Source organism: Phaethon aethereus (genome assembly GCF_964289735.1).
Source record: "Phaethon aethereus genome assembly, chromosome: 1".
NCBI classification, from domain to species: Eukaryota; Metazoa; Chordata; class Aves; order Phaethontiformes; family Phaethontidae; genus Phaethon; species Phaethon aethereus.
The window spans coordinates 215010045-215029752 of NC_138575.1; the positions used below are offsets into that span (position 1 = coordinate 215010045).

The window sequence follows — 19708 nt, forward strand, 5'->3', positions numbered from 1 at the left end:
TTGTACAGAATTCATGTTAACCCCTGTTTACTGAACTTCAGTCCCAGGGCAGCTGCCTTCGGTATGTTTGTGGTGGCCTGCGCCAAGAAGCCATGCAGCAGCACTTGGCATTGGTCTCCGTAAAGTTGTAGGTCTCCAGAGGAAGAAGAGAGACAAGATTCAATCTGCTGATGGGCCTTGTTTGCTTTTCTTCTGGGTAAAACAAAGGAAAAAAAAAAAAAGAAAAAAGGATTACCTTGAACTTGCTGCACTGGAACGTTATGTTAAACACATTAGTACTTTGGCAAGTAGTGTAATCGGCCAGATCTTCCTCTGACGTATGTCTGTATAATTGTACTGAAGTCTGTAACCCTCACTTGGCATAATGAGAAATGGCTCCCTTGTGGGAAAATTACATCCTGGTGATATTGTCTCTTTAAAAAAAAAAACTCAAAACAAAACATACTTAAATATTCTTTGGAAACGTGAACTAGATGACCTCCTGAGGTCCCTTCACAACCTGAATTATTCTGTGTTTCTATGCTGCTGCTGTTCACACAGTTACCGGTTCCTAACTGAAGCTGCATTGTGCGGGGCAGTGGTACAGCCTGCTGACCTGTGGGCGGGGGAAGAGGAGTGACACACAGCCGCAAGATGAAGTGGTGTGTTACAGCATCGGGTGTGTTAGCCTGGATTACTGAAACAGCTTCAGCCCTCTTTTCCTCTGTGGCAACCCCAAACCTTCCTGAGCACTGCTATCAGACTACAGATTACATGAAATAGATACTGGTAAACTGTGAAGGCTGTTTTTCATCGTATTTCATGCCTTTTTTTACACATATCACAAAGATTTTCATGCAACCTCTCATTTATAGTCTTTAATATTTTTTACCTCAAATTGCATAACAATTTTAACTACTACTACCATTTCTTCTCCACAGGCAGAGAAGCTGAGGCAGTAATACTTTAGGACCTACATTTTCATGCTTGCTTGACTTGCAAAACAGCAGCCCACCTCTTCAGGACTTCTAACAGTGTGAAATCGAATGAAACAGTGTTAGTGCATTTTGGTACTGGAATGATGACTACTCTAGAAGGTTATTACTAATCGTTTTAGGTTCCTCTTTTGCTTGACTATCTGAAGTTAGCCCCCTCAGCTATTAGATCTACTTACGTCACTTATTTCTGTTTACAAGTTTTTGCATGATATCAAGAGGTTGCAAAGGGGTTTGGATATGTAACTCCCATTGTTTCCAGTCATGTAGTTAATCAGTGGAAAGTCCTGAAGGAGAACCCAGGTTATTTGATCCCATGGTCTGGTGATGGATTTTTTTTTTCTTTTTACTCCACTGCTTCTACATTTAGAGTTTGATTCTGTGCCACTGAGGTCAATGAAACTGTTACTGACTTTGGCTGGAGGAAAATACCAGGCTGCTAACAGCTGTGACAGAGCAATGCCATAGTTCTAGCAAAAGAGCAACATAGGATGTCTAATGCGATGTATAAAGAACTGTTTTTGTACAGCAGCTCTAATTTTCACATCGGCTTGTCCTGAAGCTCATCCGTATAGTTCAGTCAAGAGCGATTACGTGGTATGCTCACATGGTGAAGGCTCTGGTGCCCTCCAGTATGATATGCCATGCTGTGTCAAGTCCTTAGGCAGCAGCAGCAGGAGCATGGTCATGTGGAACATCTGGGAAGTGATGGCTGAGAGCTTGTTTGCCCAAGTGAGAAGCCTCCCTGGTGTTATACTTGAAGATGTGATTGATGAAAGAGTTTGCGACGCATGCACTTTCAGAAGAGAGCCTGTGTTGGGGTGGACCTGCTCCAGCATTTGCATACAAAGATGGATTAGCTCTGCTTGCTGCTCTTGCTGTGCTTCTTGCCATCTTTCTTCTGGGTCTTACTCTCTTGGGCCCTTTTCTGGGGCTGGAGGAGGCACGGCTGTCTCAGGTTTTTGCATATTGCTTAGTTTCTGACAAACAGAAGAAGTGACTTTGGATTCCTGCTGGTAGGAATCTCAATCTCATAGGTTACTCTGAACATTTTGATTGGTTCCTGGGAAGCTGACACCCTGATGTTTCTTTGATTCATCACTTATTTCCTATCTCTTAAATGTTGCTTAACTGACTAATGTCCTTTTATTATTCCTCACTAGCTGTCAAGAAGAAGCAAAATTATACTAGCGTGCATGAGGCAGTGAAAGCTGGTGATGTAGAGCAGCTTGCGTCGATGATAAAAAGTGGAGCTGGCATTAACGAGGTGGATTTAGTCCACAAATTCACACCATTGCACTGTGCTGCACACTCTGGAAGTTTGGAGGTAAAACATTATGTTAGTGTTCAGACAGAGCAAGGTTTTTATAGGTTAATGTTTTCCTTCTTTGGGAGAGGCTGGACACAAAATTGGTAGCTTTGATCAAGCTAAGTCAATAAACTCTGCCTGGTTTTGTCATTAAATATATTCACCAAGAGCAGAAGTACAGGATTTTAGGTTTTCATTTGGCCTTTCTGAAGCCCCAGGCATTTTATATAGTCAATATTGCCAGATTTTACAAAATCAGTGATTTTGCCACTCTGAGCAAAATGTGCCTTATGGCCTCCCTTCCATTCATGACCTCCTTTTTGTCCCTGTTGTATTTTCTCCTTCTTTTGGGACATCTCGGAAATCCTGCAGGATGTGTAAAATGTTCTGAAGGTGGTTGAAACAGGTGAAAAGTGACATGAAAACATGTTAATTCTATTTACCAATGTCCTGTCCCATGCCTCATTCTCTATAGAAATAGTCCTAATATATTTCATTTTATTAAATAAAACAGTTGAATATTGATGGAGAAATCAGCAGGTACTTGCATGAATGTTTTGAACTTCCAGAAGGACTGAACTGCTGTATTCAGCCCAACATTCACCTTCTTGTTGCATCCTCCTTGTACAATCTTTATAGCAATCTAACCTTGAAGGAACAAGACCATGAATAACCAAATAAAAATTCATGTCCCGAAGGAAAGAATGTAAAGTTCTTGCTAAACTCAAGAAATAAGAAGTGCAGTGCTGTTACTGGATTGTACAGAAACTGTCAAAAAAATGCTGATCATCATGTTGTCAACCCTAAAAAACAGATTGCTTACCCACCCTTTTCTGCCTCTATATATTCTACCATTTTTCATTTGATTCTCCTACTTTGCAATCAGTGTATTAGACTTTATTGAATTACCTGTCATCTATTTGTCGCTAAGCTCCTTCGTGGAAACAGTGGAGGAACCAGAGCTGTAGACTGGCCTAAAAGAAGATAATAAATCATAATAATATATAAATAGAAAGTTTTAACTGGTCCTCTAGCTGTTTTTGGATAGTTCATAAGCTTTCCATTGCAAGCAATAATATCTGCTGGAAAAAGGTGAATGAGCAAAACTAAGCTGTGGAAGGATGAGAAAAGAGATGGGATTGTGTACACCTAAGGACCCTAATAAATTAAATGAGGCTTTAAATTTGGTTCGTGGTATTTTTTCCTGCCAGTAATTTTAGCTGGAATTCAAGTGAGCCTGTTTGCATTGTTTTTTCCAATGCTTTTACCTCATGCCATGTGAGTACTCTTACAGATTACATTTTAAATCTGGAAGAGTAAAATTAAGAAGCCATATAGTAAAATCAATGCTAGGGCCTGAATTAGTAGGTTATTTGCAGTTTTTGTATCCTTGAGTGAAACCTGGAAAGTATAACTTACCTGTAACTTCCTAATGCACATGGCTAAGGCATGCTCTGGGGTGTCATATTTCCATAATGAAGTATTCCAATACTGTTTTGAAATGGAACATCAGCTGATAAATTGCAGTTAAAATGTGCCTCAGATACATGATAAGAACAGTTAAGTAAAAACGTTTGTTTTTGGCTGAGCAGTGCCTTCACTGGTTGCTCTGGCATGGAGCTGATACAACACATGTCACTGTCGGAGGCTGGACAGCAGCTCACCTTGCAGCTATCCGAGGTCAGGATGCCTGCATGCAGGTACGTGTAAATATTCACTCTCAAGCAAAAGTAAGTAGGGCAGACCTTCAGTTTGGACAGGTTTATGAAGATCAGCTGAGAGACCTCGTGATGGAGCTGTGGGTGTCTCATCTTGATGTCTTTACATCTGGAATCAAGTCACTCTTGTTAAAAACAGTGCACTCATTTGAGCTATCTGTGCAAACAGATTTATTTTGTGTCATGTCATTGCCTTCAGGTCAGCCCAGAGTTACCTTGCTGATCATCTCAAGTCATCCTGCTAGACCGTGTTTGATTTTTCAGGTTGTGAACTGAACTTCTGCTTTGCATTTCTTTTAGGCTTTATTAATAAATGGAGCAAACGCAGAAGCTCAAGATGATCGTGGGTGCACTCCGTCCCACTTAGCTGCAGCCCATGGGCAGTCTTACACCTTACAAACCATCCTGCGAAGTGGAGTGGTGAGAGACTTTTACCCACAGCTCCCTAGTGCAGAGCCAAAGTCTGGTATCTTTTTCCAGACAAAACTCTGCCTAGATTAAACTGAGTTTTAGGACTGTAGATTAACTTCTGTTGGTATGTTCTTGTTGGTGAATTTCTTTTTAGGGTAAATTTCCATTTTTTAATTGTAAGATGCATTAGGGAAATGATCCAAAAACCTAGAGAGAATCAATAATCAATAAACCACATTCCACCGAGGATGTCATTAAATGAAGATCAGGCCCTGTGGTGGTTGTGATTTTTTGCAATTATACAAATTTTCTACAGTAAAGGAGACATAAACTTAAAAAAAAAATATCCAGATGCATATTTAAGGAATAATGACCAATGCAGTGATAGATGTCTAAAAATGCACCTTTTATATGTGTGTTATTTAAATAAAACCAAGAACCTGTGAAAAGTACCTATCTTGGAATGGGAACTGTATACATGGCATGAACTTTGAAAAAAGCTATTGGATTTGATTTCAAAAATGTGACACAATAAACAGCTGATTCCTATTTATACAATTTGTCTTGTGTCTAAGATTCATAAATGAATGCATTAACCCGCTGCTTTCATTTTAGAATGTAAATGTTTCAGACAGCAATGACTGGAAGCCTCTTCATTATGCTGCTTTTCATGGTCGCTTGGGGTGTTTGCAGCTTCTTGTTAGATGGGGAGCATGTATAGATGATGTGGATAACAATGGAAACCTTCCAGGTATATCAGGATAAATCATACTTTTTTTAATCTTTGGTTTGCAGTTTTGTCTGATATGATAATTGTAGCAAATTATAACTAATGCATGCCAGCAGCATTTGCTATTTGATTCCGTGCAATCAACATAGTTACTCCATTTTTATAATGATGGGGGAGTTTATAAAATTCAAAGTATTTATCTGTTGGTGACAGTAACCTATACACCTCCTGCTGCTGGTGGTGAGGATCAGAGCTCATGGGTGCTGGAACAGGGAGCAGGCTGAGCCTGGTTGAGAGCACTGTGTAGGTGGGCAGCATCTCATATGCATGTGATGGAGCGCATGTGCCAATGGAGGTCACAGGAGGAGAAGGGTAGGTGGAGCAGGAGGCAGTTTCAGCTGCTATATGCTCCATTTTGAATTTGTGCCAGGCTTTAATGGCTGTGCCAGCGTGATTGAATTCTGGCATGTTCATATGCAGGTTTTTGTATCCCACTGTTTCTTCACTGATTTGGTAAAACTCTTGTTCTCATTTACCTGTGATTTCTTCTTCTTGGTTTCTGGAATACCGGTATTCTGTATTAGCTGTAATCTGTACTCTTTTCATAATCATGAGCATAGTCGCTTTAGCACAAAAAATGGGCAGTGTTTATTCCTTGCTCTTCATAGTTTCTCCAGCATCCCTCTACCTACCATGTCACTGCCTCAATATCCTCTGTAAATTGAATGGTATTGTTGATACCCTGTGTTCTCATTGCATCCTTTCCCTTTTAGCATTTTCCTTCTTATGGTTTGTCACATTATTTGTTCCAAATAGCATTTTTTTCTCTAGAACTTGTTAGAATTATCTTTTTAAATCCCTTCTTAAAGTCTTTTACCCTCTGTTAAGCACCACTTACCTAATAAACTGGTATCTATGTTCTGTTTTGCAAACCTGGGTCTGTTAAAGGATGTGAGGCTCTTGCATCCCAGCAGGACATCTGGTATATTAGCAATAAGGGATCATGGTGTTAGGCACCCTGGTGGGAGTGTAGAAGGTAGCTTTATTTGCATTTGGGAACACTTCCCTGATAACAAACTTTTATGGAGAGGTGGCAAATGCCAGCACAATTCTACTTACATGCTCGGTATATACTGGTTAGTAGAAAATTGTTTTTGTTGTTGTTTTGACATGTACAGAGGCTTGATCCTCCAGCCTTTGTTCTGTTTCATTTGATCACCTTATTATCCAAAGGAAAGAAGATGATTCGGAATGTTGCTAGTAAAACATTAATAAAGTGGTGTGATGTACAGAGCAGCTTTTCCTTGGCTTCTGAAACAGTGAAGTGATCTTAAAACATCTTTACATATTTCAGCTTCAAGATTAGCTAGACAGTGCTGTATTTTTTTCCTAGCAGTATACTAAGAGAAATTTACTGAGGTTGTGATGCCATACACATAAAACTTGGCTGCACCTTTTGCATGTGTGTGTTATAGCATGCTAATTTTTGGGAAGAACTGTGGTTCATTCAGTATACAAAATGGGCTGTGCTCATTAATTCAACATTTTGTTTTCCCTGTGTATTTGGTTTTTGGCCATATCCATGTTTCATTTTTTGCTCACTAGTTAAACCAGTTCTAAATATAATATCGATGTAATTGTAGCACAGCATCTGGATTTTTCAGAGACATTGTTTTTTCACTTGCCACTTTGAGAACAGTGAATAGTGTTAGCCTGATTTTGTAAAAGGTGAGGTGAAACACAGGGAAGTTGGGATACCAATGCCGGCTACCCACTGCCTATTTGTGATGCCTGAGACAAGGTTTTTCAAAATTCTCAGCATTAAGCTGCATACTGTGTGTTAACTTGGCTTTGGTCTCAGCTGCAAGTGCCTAGCATGCTTGAGGATGGTATGGCACAGTTATATGTTGGGCACTAGCTACTAAGAAACACATGGGTAAAAACCACCTATGAAAAGCTCCTTTATGTGTCTTCCACAGCATCCCACTGAAACTCTACAAAAAGACATGGACAGAATACAGCTCTACTCTATTTTTGCCTTGCAATCTTTGCAGAAAACTTTGAGCTCTTCTGACCTCTTTCTGCACAGGACAGACATCTGATTAAAAAAAAGAAAAGTTTAATCCCCAAAGGTGGAGTTTTATCCCAGATATTTTAAGTATCTGAAAGTGGATTCATAAGGACTGAGTCAGTTTTTCACCAGCTGATTAGTAATCGGTACTTACTTTTAAGAAGGTACCTCTTCTTTTCACTTCTCCTTGAGTAACTAACTCACTGAATAAAATTAAGACAATGGGAAAAACTGCCCTGAAGCTTAGATTTTGTCACGTTGAATTTTAGCAAGCATCTGTACCTAGGTATTGTCATCTTGCTATAAAACCAATATCCATCACCTTTTAGAGCAATTATGCTCTGGAAAGCTGTGGGTGGTTTGCAGTAGAGAATTTGCATGTGCCAAAAATTAACTTAAAAGTGACATGTGTTTTTTGGTCCTGGGTACATTGTTTATTAACTATGAAAACAATGAGATTCTTACCTGGAGACAAACTAATCCTTTTGCCTGTAGAACATCAGCCAACTTTTACAGAGCATTTTCATGGAGTGATAACACAAAATAAGCATTTATTTGGCAACTTCTTTTGCCAAATGGGACTAGAGAATACTAATAATTTCAAAATAATGAGCATGTGTTTTGTACCTCTTACTTTGTTATAGGCCTAGCACTCTAGTAGTATTAAATAACTAAATCTCGGCATAGCCTAAAGGACAGGGGAGGAAACACTTGACCCCTGCAGGGAAGCAGCCACTGCCATGGTGAGATGGAGCAGCTCCTGCACACAGCAACTGTCTTTATTAAACAGTTGAAGGAAAGAAATGTACTACACAAGTACTGTGAATAGAAGCCTCTGTCATGGCATGTACCTTCAAATACTTTACCCAGTAAGGTGAATGTCACTGTCCTCATTTTATAGGTGGGATAACTGAGATGTAGAGGTATGACAGAACTTGTTTGTGGTGGCACAGTAGAGGTAGGACTAAAGCAGAAATGGCCTCAACTCCTAATCAAGGACACCCCTTGGTGTCCCCAGGTATGAGTATCCCCAGGACAGCAAAGTCAGAGAGCTGCTGAGGAGTGACATTTGTGTTCATGGGGAAGATGAGACCCCAGTGGCACACTCTCCTAGCTGGTGCTCACAGGTCTCTTGGCAGTGTGTGTTGTCTCCTGCAATCAGCTCTGGCAGGGAATCTTCTCTGCAGATACTATCCTTGACTCTTTTACACTCTTTGCATAGAGCTGAACTCTGTCCTGGGTAGGAGCTGAGCATCCCCATCCAACTGAGGCTGCTCCCACTTGCTGTGCCGTGTTGGATGGCTCAAGTGCTGGTAGACGAGCTAGATCTAACTAGTGGTGAGAACACGGCTTTCTTGGTGGGCAGCAATGCTCTACTCTAACATACTTTGTCTCACCTTGTTCTGTAGCTCATCTGGCAGCAATGGAAGGACACTTGCATTGCTTTAAGTTCTTGGTCAGTAAAATGGCCAGTGTCATGCACACACTAAAAGCCAGGAATGACAAAGGAGAGACTCCAAGGGACTTGGCTGAACGGTTCTATAAAGATAATATTTTGCAATATATGGACAGTGTGGAAAAAGAGGAGAAGCATCTAGAGACACAGGAAGGTGAGTATGTATCAAGATGCTGTTGAAATAATAGGCATTGTAATTCAACAGAAATGCTTGATTCTGAAAACTTGTACAAGCAGAAGTATAACATTATACTAATATACTAATATACATTATTACTAATATACGGAAGAGCCGATAGCTAAGACTCTGATATTCAGTGTGATTTTATAAATGTCTTAGGTTTACTCATTATTGAAATAAAACGTCACACTGTGCTGCACTATGGATACCAAGTTATCCATGTTCTTAGACTCCAGTAGGCATCCAGATGAGCTGTATCATTTTCATGAGTTTTCAGATTTGCCTGCTCAGAATCCCTTACTTGCATTGAATAGCAACTTAGCCTGGAAATACCCCACTGAAATTAAGGAGTCCAGTTACCACCAGTAATACAACATCAACTGTAAAACAAAGGTATACTTGTTATTTCAGGTTTATGAAATTAATCTCTTAACTGTATAACATGCCTGTAGCCATAACCAAGACATGTTTAATCAAGTCTATGATGAACAGTGCTAGTTATGCAGCTGCATTTTAACTGATTAAGGGTGCATTAACCTGGCTAACTACAGTTGTGAAGTGCCCAAGCATAAGTTGCTATGGGAGAGGCAAGCAGTGAGAGACAAATATGAGTATGTTTAGTGGAATTACTGGCATCTGTTTGGAAACGTGTGTATTTCATTTTCAGTTTTAGCTTTTCCAGCCCATGGTGCTGCTTTCAAAGGTGACTTGTTAGAGCTTAGAAGATTAGTGAGAAGTGGAGTAATCAATATTAATGAGCGGGATGATAAGGGATCCACTCTCATGCACAAAGGTCAGTAATTATCATCTGTTGTTTCAGCTTGTTATTGTTTGTTGTTGACTTGTTTACTTAGTTTTTCAAGTGGCTGCTTTTCAGATAAACTTCATGAAAAACAGCATCTCATTTCCTGAAGGCTCAGAAGGGCAACTCTGAAAAACATATTTTGTGATGTATGTGTGCATAGGTGTCACTTTAAAAACAAAATAACCAAGCTGAAGTCAAGAAAGAAGAGTTTCTATTAAAGAGAAAACAACATATAAACTGAAAACTAAATAGTGTGTTTTTAATCAGGAGAGATGTGACTTGTAGAAACATTGGCTAGCTAGGTATAAGAATGATGTGTATTGTGGCCTGGGCCTTTATTTACTGAACATACTGGTACTGTGCAGATACGTTGTAAAAACCACAACAAAGTCATTTGGTAGTATGCTGTGAAAGAATGTAAACTTCTGGTATTTAACACCTTGATACGTAGTGGAGTGCTAGCATTACAGAAAAATGGTCCTTCTGTGTTTGAGGGTTTCATAGTAATGTCTGAAAGGAGAGGAAAGAAAGAGGGAAGTATTCTTGTAATACGCTTTTAACACTATTGCCCACATTTCTTTTTGAATAGATATAAATAGTAGAATTTAAAAAAAACATATTTAAAGTTCTCATGATGAAAATTGATGTGTATTGATTTAAAAACTGTTTTCTACATTCTTTCCCACACTCTTTCCTTGGAATGGTGCTAACTTGCAATTGTTTCATCCCCAACCTTTACATGCAGTGTTGGTGCTATGGGGAAATACTATGTCGGATTGTAATTTCATTTCCTCACCTCAGTAAGAAAACAAATATGGCAAACATCCAAAGGGGCTCCTGTCAAGAAATGGATTTATTCTTCCTTTAGGAAAAAAGCTTACTGGTTTCAGCTAGACATACATGCCAAATGCCATCTTCCATATGTGAGATATCATTCCTGTGTTATGAGCAGTAGCCATGCCAGATCGTATGACTAGGCAAAGCTGTTGTGTTTGTTAGGGTGCAGCTGAGAAGTGTTGCCTTGAGTGTCTAGTCCAAGAAATTATGTACTTACAGGTCCAGCACAAGGCCCTGGCTTCTCTCCTTCTCCATGAGGCAGTACCACACACCACAGATTGGGGCAACCAGCTGTGTCTGATGGATGGGAGCACTGGGTTGGAGAGAGTTGACACTGCTTTGTTGCAAATGTCTGTCATATAGACCTTACTGCAAGAGAGTGTGAGGCAGCATTATTTGTGTGTCTCATGCTCAGTGCATGAGACTAGGCAAGTTTAGTTTAACTCGTGTCCAGGAAGAGTTGCCAGTAAATTTCTGGAACTAGAAAGAGGCACAAAACCATATTGTGTGATCTTCCCCAAAACTGTGTGTACCCATGTGACTTGAGCATCTTGAAATACAGACTGCTGTTGAAATAGTATCTCCCCTGTGGTGTGTTAGTGAACCCAACCTCTGGCCTGTCAAATAATGACATTTGAGGTTTGAAACACTTCAATTGTATGTAACTAACTGACTTGTGTGCACCTTCCTTCCCTTAGCTGCTGGACAAGGGCATATCCATTGCTTGCAGTGGTTGATTGAAATGGGAGCTGACTGTGACATTACAGATGATGCTGGAGAGACTCCAAAGGATGTAGCCAAGAGGTAGAAGTACATATCATGTACCTCTGTCATTTATTTACTTACTATTTATATATCAATATCATGTCAGCTTTGTTGGAATGTATCCTGATTTTCAGTGATGGAGCAAGAACAGATCAGGTCCATGAATTCCAGCTGTGAGTGATAAGCAAAGCTGTATTGTAGCTGTAGAAGAGCATAATTTTCACTTAATTTGTGTTATTTTTTTAGCAAGGTCAGACGTGAAAGATGAAAACTAGCTGATCTGCAAAAGGAAAATTGTGAGCCAGTATGCTTCAGCTGTACAAAGTAAATGAGAACTAGCGAAGGCCAGCTGATTTTTACAGTTTCTGATGAGATTCAGTAAAGAAGACTTGCAAAGGAAAAGATGCCTCTGATGTGGGAGTCATTGTCATAAGATTTCACTGAGCCACAGCTCATACCATCAGAATGCTACAAAAAGCAGATTAGCTGCTTATAGTTTGTATACCAGTGCTTCCTTTAATCCTGAAACCCCCTCCGATAAATGGGAACATGAACAGTTTCAGAGAGTTCTATCACATGCAGGGAGCATGGCTGCATTTTTCCTGAGATGGGGGTGTTTCAGTGTAGGTTAACTGTTCTCTGTGCAGATTTGCCCAGCTTGCAGCTGTGGAACTTTTGACACAAAGAACTGGAGACAGTAACTCTAGTGATGAAGAACTAGATGCAGACAACATGAAGTTTTTTGAAAGACATGGTGTGGAAGGGAGTACAGATAGCAAAGAAGATTTAACACCAGATAAAGCAGAGAAAAGGAACGCACGCAGTAAGCACTGTCTTTCCATCACTCCTCATTTGAAAAAGTTGGTCTCAAGACATTAGTCCTGGTTGCACAGTTTCTGCCAACTGCTGTGACTTTTTTGTTTTAAGATGAGATTGTTGACAAGGTATCTGTGCCACTGAGCATTTAAACAAATTGTGGAAAATTAGAAAGCATAGCAGAGGGCAATCAGAACATAATTGTTATGCTGTTTTAATCCATGTTGGTGAAACTGTATTGGATTGCTACGTGTTTTTGAGATCTATCTGCTGTGTGGGTGTCAGGTGTAGCTCAGTATTTGCTGAGCAGTGTGATTTCTGCTCTGTGTTTGTGAGACTATTTTCAGACTATTGAATTCCAGCGTGACTTTCTTCTCCATGCATTTTACCTACCTGAAGAATGCTGTCTTACAGTAAGGGCCTATCACAAGATTCAAGAACTTCAGCAACTTCTAAAAATTGCCTACAGCAACTACAAACACCTGGGAGGAATAACTGAAGAGGAGAAGAAGATGAAAAAAGAAGAAAGGGAAGTTGAGAAGTAAGGTTAACTTGCCCTGCTAATGTTTAACTCTGTGAGGTCTGTTTTAAAGCCTTCTTTACGTCTAACTTACTTACACTCAAGTTGTTTTGGCCATTCTGTCCATTCCACGTACCAACTTTAGCTAGGCCAAAAAGAAATGGACTTCAGCAATTTGTCTTATCATTTCTAGACTTCTGTCACCAGGATCAGCCCCACAGCACACCACAAGTGTTTGATGGGCCCACACTTCTTGTGCAAGATTATCTGTTTGGCCTTCAGGTTTTCCTGCAGCATATGTGCAGTAGGTCTGATAAGTCCTGGCTGTTTCCTTTGCATCGAGGATGCCAAATACATGTATGTACTTGAATGAATCTGAAAAAAGGCATTAGTCTTATCAAGGCTTGGATGGAAGTGCATATACAGCAGAAATTATTCAATGACCTGCCTGTCAAGGGCAATATATTTCTATGCTCAAGAAAGCATTAGCTCATATCCAGACCACCGAAAAAAGAAATCTCAGCAAATCTGCCCTTGCACGTGAAGCACTCTTCATAATGTCTTTTTAGTTCTCAGGGTCCCCATGAAATGAAAAGGTTCTGTCAGATTGGTCAGGTGATTTGATGGGCAGACTGTCTAAGTTTCAAGGAAAAGCCCTTTTGTCTGTCAAAGATTCAGAGCTTAAACAATAATGCAGCATCCAAAAGACAGTCCTGTCTCTACCTCTACCTGTCAAAGATTTGGCTACTCGCCATTCTCAGTCTCTGTAGATAACCATTCCCATTATGTGTTTGGGCCACCCCAAACCACTGTCTTTTATTTGGTCAAGAGGAGACTGTATCTGCAGGGCTTGTATGCCATCAAGAAGACAACAGACTCACCAGTCTGTGTAGATATGGAGCAGGTAATAGGTGTCACAGATTGGAATTAAGTAGTTCATTTTACAGCCGTATATGAGCCAAGAAACTGAGGTTCAGGATTTCTTTTAGTTACAAATCATACTTTGACTCAGCCCAGGCTGGAAGTCCGTCTGTAGACATACCGCCTGATATGTCTACAGTGTAAATATCTGCGTCTGAGTTAATTACCTGGAGTGCCTTTTTAGACTTTTTGGGAGACATGTAGGATCTTTCAGGGCATAATTAGACATGTACTTCAGGATGAGATTCATCACTTCTAGGAGTGTGGCTTTAAAGGAGGAGGGTGACCAGCTTAGATGTTGATGCCTACATTGGAAGGTCAGAGCAATCTGTTTGCAATGATGGAAAAGTCGCTGTTGACTAATGGCAGAAATTAGAGTTCATTTTGTATAAAGCAGCTACCCAAAAGCTGGCAGTGTTTATTAGAGGGCTCTGCTAAGGCTCTTTAAGGAATTTTGCTTTCTGTGGCATGTGTGGCTAAACTAGAAAAATTGTGAGGATCTATGAAGAGTCTCTCATCTGTGGAGGCCAGAGAGCATCCCTAGCTCCCCACAGGCCTTTTGAAATGGAAATACCACTTCTCAGCATACCTATCTCCCCTTCTCAGGGTATCTGCCTGTGGGTAAACTCCAAGAAGCTTGTATCATATGCCAGAAAGCCTCATTATTTTAGAATATTTTTATACACCATTTTGCTAGATGACAAGCAGGAGTTGCCACTTGGGAAGGCTACTGTAGCAGATTTTGAAGGTTCCTGCTTTAGTCCAGGATTTCTGGCTTTAAGAGGCCTGTTGTGAACCACTGCACAGTGCTTTGACCAGGCTGCATTGCATGGAAAAAATTGACAGCATGTGTGTGCCACACAGCTTTAGAGCTGTGTCTCATTAATCTGAAGCATGCAAGAAGTCAGCCTGTGCTCCCTGAGCACTGATTTCCTGGCACAAACACAGGCCATTCTTGCAGTGTCAGTGAGGTTGATACAGCCTGGTAGCTTTGGGTCGTGTGAGGCAGGAATTCTTCAGTCCGGGAAATGCGATAGCTCTTGCTGAGAGCTTGCCATGCTGTTTGAATCCACAGGACAGACGTCTCCCTTTTCCTTTTACCAATCTTCAATCTTTGCAGCTGTGCTAATTCATCCTGTTACAGAAGAGAGCCAGCTCAACTCCAGATGACTCAGTTGCTGAGGTCAATTGCTGTTACAATAAGAATATATGTGAATTATGTCTCAGCTAACCAGCTCCAGGAATCTCAATTAATTTAGGAGCCGTCGTGGGTGAGACCAATGAGATCTTGTGCAACTGTTTATGAGCCAGTGCTTCAGTTTCCCTTTAGTAAGTAAGCGTAATGCAGGCTGTCATACGAATATTCCTCATCTGTGGCTGAGCCAATCAGTGGGAAAGATGTAGAGGCACCACGCATAAACGAAAAAGCTGCCCCTGACCCCTCCAGAATCACAGTTGTATGCTTTTTGACTGTTTCCTACTAACCTTTTTGCTCCTTGGGCGCTTCTCCCTCTTCCACAGCTGGAGATGGACCTGGGTTACAGCCTATGGAAGGCACTAGTGTCTGGCTCTGTGTGTGGGAAAACGTCTCCATCTCGTGGTCAGATGGCGCTGAGCACAAGCTGACAGTGAAGAAGGAAAAACATCTGTTTAGAGCTGTTAAAAAGGGTCTTGTAGCTCAGCCCAGCACCGCTGGTGTGAGGAGTACTGCACTGCTTTCTGCTGAGACTAACCTGTTCCTTAGCAAAGGCACAGGACCGCGTGGAGTAGCCAGGGCAGGTTTGGATCTGCTTCATGCTCTGCTTGTCTCCTTTGCTTTTGGCAGGGCTGTGAGGGAGCTGGAGGCCCAGCTGGAATACGAGCGAGTCAGGCGAGAGAAGCTGGAGAGCCAGCTGGATGACTACCGTGCTGAGATAAGCCACCTTAGAGAGTGCCTAGAGAAAACCCGCATCCCCCCACCTCTCCCCCTGGTGAGTGCCACACAAACTCCCCCAGTGCATGGGACAGAGGCTACTGCCTGTTCCTTGTGCATGTTTGTTCTCCCTAAGATCTCCAGGCACGGTGCTAGGAAACACTGGAGTAAATGTGCTAGCAGCTTTGACCTTGGGACGCTGAAGTGAGCAGCAGCCTATGTCACGTCCAGACATACTCATGTCCGAGTCTCTGTGAAAGGATAACAGTTTCAGTTTGTACTGTGGCAGAGAAGCACTGATACTCTTCATATTAATATCTTCCTATTAACAAAAGGGAGTGGACTGATCCCAGAGTACTTCCATGCTGCATATGCAGTGACTGACAGTTCACCTTCTCTGGTACCTGGTATCTTGAGACTGGACTGGTGTTTCAGGAGAGGTGTTGTCACCACCTAAAGGGTTACCTGGCCTGTGGGCGTGCAGCGATCACAACTGTGGGTTTGTAGGATTCTGTGATACACCAGGACACAGAGGATTTTATCCTCTAAATTTCTCTACGTTATTACAGATTACTACAAATACCACAAAAACACCACTAGCAAGTAGACCTATGATTAATAAAGTGAATATAAATATATATATATCAAGCTATTACAAAATTCTATTAGCAATCAATAATGTAGTATCAATCAATAGTATGGTAGCAACCAATAGTAAAGCAACAGTATAAATAATAAATAACAAATAAATAAATATAAAAATCAATATAATAAATATTAATAAATCAACACTATAGCAATAACCAAGTAGGTATATACTATTGCAGGTTACTACAAACTTAGCATTAGTGAAGCAAACTTACCAACAATATAACAGCTGATATACTTACGATTGATAACCTATAGGCATATATAATATCGGTATGAAGTGAATTAGACAGATTTCAGAAGGGGCCAAACCATCCCAGAGAGGAAGACAAACTGAACCCCAAAAGTGGGGCCAGAGAGGGACCAAGAAATAAGAGAATCTCACGTCCAAGATGATCAGCGACACAGAGTCAGCCAGGCATCCCAAACGAGAGTCCAAGATCTTGTAGAAAATTGGTGTGGAGAATTCAGCCTGTTTAGGAAAGGAAAAGCATGTGCGTTATGGGAAGTTCTCAGAGAGAGAGGCTTGATTTTGGATTAAAAATTAAGCCCTTTTTATATCATAGAGACATAAGAGGGTGGAGGATACCCACCACTGCAAGCAGCCAATAGATGCTTATGCTTCTACTTCTGATTTTCCACTTTTCACCAGTAACAGCCAATAGATGATGCAATTTCTATCGTTTCAGACCATTTTTTGTTTTTTTCAGACTATTTTCCACCTTTTCAGGCAATAAGTTGTATTTACAGTCCCTTGTTTTTGCACTTACTTATCATCAGTGGTATCCCAGGATGCCAGCTGGACTTTTGAAGGATGTTTCTGGTTCCCAGCCTCACGGTTCCCCTTCTATCTTGGCCACCTTTCTGGCTGCTCACACCTGATGTGTCAACCCTCACCCCAGCTGCATGGTTTGTAGCAATCGAAATTGCCACAAATCGAAATTGCCACAAATCAAAATTACTACAAAACATAGTGGGATCGAGTGCACCCTCAGCATGTTTGCAGATGACACCAAGCTGAGTGGTGTGGCTGACAGTTCAGACCTTTCCCTGCCACATAAGTCCCACAAACTGATGTCACAGTTTTAGTCAGTAGCCTTGGGTAAGGCAACTAAATTCCTCCTGCTATGGATTGTGGGAACCGGTGTGCAGTAACGCTGCTGGTTCTTCTAAAGATACAGCCAGTGAAAAAGGCTCATGGCCCTGCCAGCCTGGGCTGTCGTTGCTGTTCTTGGAACTTTGCTTAACTTCCTTGACCATTGCACTGCCTTGACTGTGTCACTGTCTGTAGGGCCCTGCTAGAGCCAGTATAAAAGTCGGGCAAGGACTCTAGTCACTGGCAACGTGGACGACTCAGATTTGCTCCTTCCTCTGCCTAGAGGAGCCGAGAATACCCATCCAGGGAGGATGTTCTAGCCAGCACAATGTCTGCTTTTCTGAGATGGAGCTGTATTCATTCCCCTGCTGGCAGCTGTACAGTGTGACCACTGTATTTCAATATTCACTGGTCCAGAGGGAAGTGAGTGAGAAAAAGCAGCTTTATAAGCTGATTATTAGGGTAATCGTGTAGGAGGGGGGAGCTGGTCTGTGCTTCGCATGAAACATTTTTTTGGAGCAGCAATTGGGTTACTGGTTAAAAGGGGTGACGTTACAGCCACCTTCAGCCAGGTTTGATTGAGGCCCAGGTGCTTGGAGTGTTCCTACTAGATAATGGTTGTTTTCTGAGAGTGATGGGGAAGAATGCTTGATGGATGCTCTGAGCAGGAAACAAGCACTTAGAGCTCAATTTTGTTACCATTTAAGCTGTGTGTAGATTCGGCCAGTGAAACATCTAGGGCATTTCAGACCCCTTGAGAGCTGAGGTGATGCCACCCCCAGGCAGCTGGGAGCAGGAGCTGTGGACTGTGTTGTGCTGCACATCCTTGGAGAAGGACAGAGGAATTTCTGTCCCGAGAATTTTAGTCCTTCTGGTGCCATCATCTGATCACAGGCTAACAGCACGTGCAGTGTGGCCAGATGGCATTCACTTGCTGCAACTTGAAGCAGCAAGACCTTCAGGTTGCCTGCGCCACACACTTGTGCAGCATGCTAGCTTCACAGCTTACGTTCTCACATGCTTTTGTGTGCTTGAGCAACGCAATGTGGTCTGGCTGAACCATGTTGCACAATGCTTTCCATCTCTCTTCTATCTATCCCCCTTACCCACTTTCTTCCTTCTGCCCTACCTTGCAGGATTGTTTCTGCACCTTTCCTGCTCGCCTGGGCCTTTTTTCCCTTTCCTTTAGCCTGTGCCCACTTTCCCCACCACCACATACAAGCTGTGATGCTCCTACAGCTGTTTGCTTCCCACTGTATCCTTGGGACTGGTGTTTTCCATGCTGCTGAGACCCTCAGGTCCCCAGGTGCCTCCACCCTTGGAAGAAAAGCCACTTTCTACTTCCAAAGCTCTCTTTTAAGACATTACTCATTCTACTCCCCTGGCAGGTTTAACCTATGGCATAATGTGCCCCATTTCTAGGGTGGAAGAGTGGCTGTAGTCAAGTTTTTTTTACCAGCAGCAGTCTAAAAAAGTCTAGTTGGGCATTAACTTAACTTCTATTGAGGCAGGTTTGTTCTCAAAAGCTTCTGCTCTGAGCAACTGCTACAACCAAAGGGCCTTCCAATTTTACCCTGCTGTGACTGTCATCCCACGCCCTGGGACTATGCTCTGCCCTCAGCTTCATCTTGAGCACAATATTCTGTGGTTACTCAAGGCCATATATTTTAAAATCCTGTCTTATGAGGTAGCAGGTTTAAGTGATTGCTATTTAATGGCTACAATGTCCTTTGTTTCAGGAAGCTGAGACCACCTCCAAGTCTTGCAAAGACAAAAAGAAAGCAAAGAAGAAACCAGCCTGCAGCCCTGGAGGAGTGTTTGTGAGACTACGCTGAGGAGTGAACCTCTGATTACGGGCAGGCAGAGCAAGGAGGTAGAACAGCAATACTCTAGATCTAAACACAAAGTGCTTGCATAGCCCAGCTCCACAGATGACTTGTGGGTCTTTGCATTTCATTGAATTATTTTTTCCGTTCTCATGGTTTAACTGGGGAGGCAGCTAAGCACCACCCAGCCACTTGCTCACTCCCCCCCAGTGGGAAGAGGGAAGAGACTAGGAAGGGTAAAAGTGTGAAAACTCAGGGGTTGAGATAAAGACAGTTTAACAGGTAAAGGAAAAGCCAGGCATGCAAGCAAAGCAAAAGGAAGAAGTCATTCACCACTTCCCAGGGGCAGGCAGTGTTCAGCCATCTCCAGGGGAGCAGGGCTCCACCATGCCTAACGGTGACTTGGGAAGACAAACACCATCACTCTGAACGTCACCCCCTTCCTTCTTCTTCCCCCAGCTTTATCTACTGAGCATGACGCCATATGGTATGGAATATCCCTTTGGCCAGCCTGAGTAAACTGTCCTGGCTGTGTCCCCTCCCAGCTTCCCTAGCACCCCCAGCCTCCTCACTGGTAGGGTGGGGTGAGGATCAGAAAAGGCCTTGACTTTGTGTAAGCACTGCTCAGCAATAATGAAAACATCCCTGTATTATCATCACTGTTTCCAGCACAAATGCAAAACATAGCCCCATACCAGTTACTATGAAGAAA

The 19708-nt window shown here is 41.9% G+C and overlaps 1 protein-coding gene across 1 annotated transcript; it reads left to right on the forward strand.

The window, feature by feature from the left end:
* Nucleotides 1–1033: 1033 nt before the first annotated feature.
* ANKRD42 (ankyrin repeat domain 42) lies at nucleotides 1034–19005 on the forward strand (the record flags this gene model as incomplete). The annotated part of the gene is made up of 11 exons (XM_081998227.1): nucleotides 1034–2301; nucleotides 3876–3983; nucleotides 4302–4421; nucleotides 5028–5163; nucleotides 8623–8823; nucleotides 9518–9643; nucleotides 11191–11296; nucleotides 11905–12080; nucleotides 12488–12614; nucleotides 15340–15484; nucleotides 18910–19005. Exons 1-11 carry the CDS (start codon nucleotides 2113–2115, stop codon nucleotides 19003–19005), a joined length of 1530 nt encoding a protein of 509 aa, XP_081854353.1. The 5' UTR covers nucleotides 1034–2112.
* Between the last annotated feature and the right edge of the window lie 703 nt (nucleotides 19006–19708).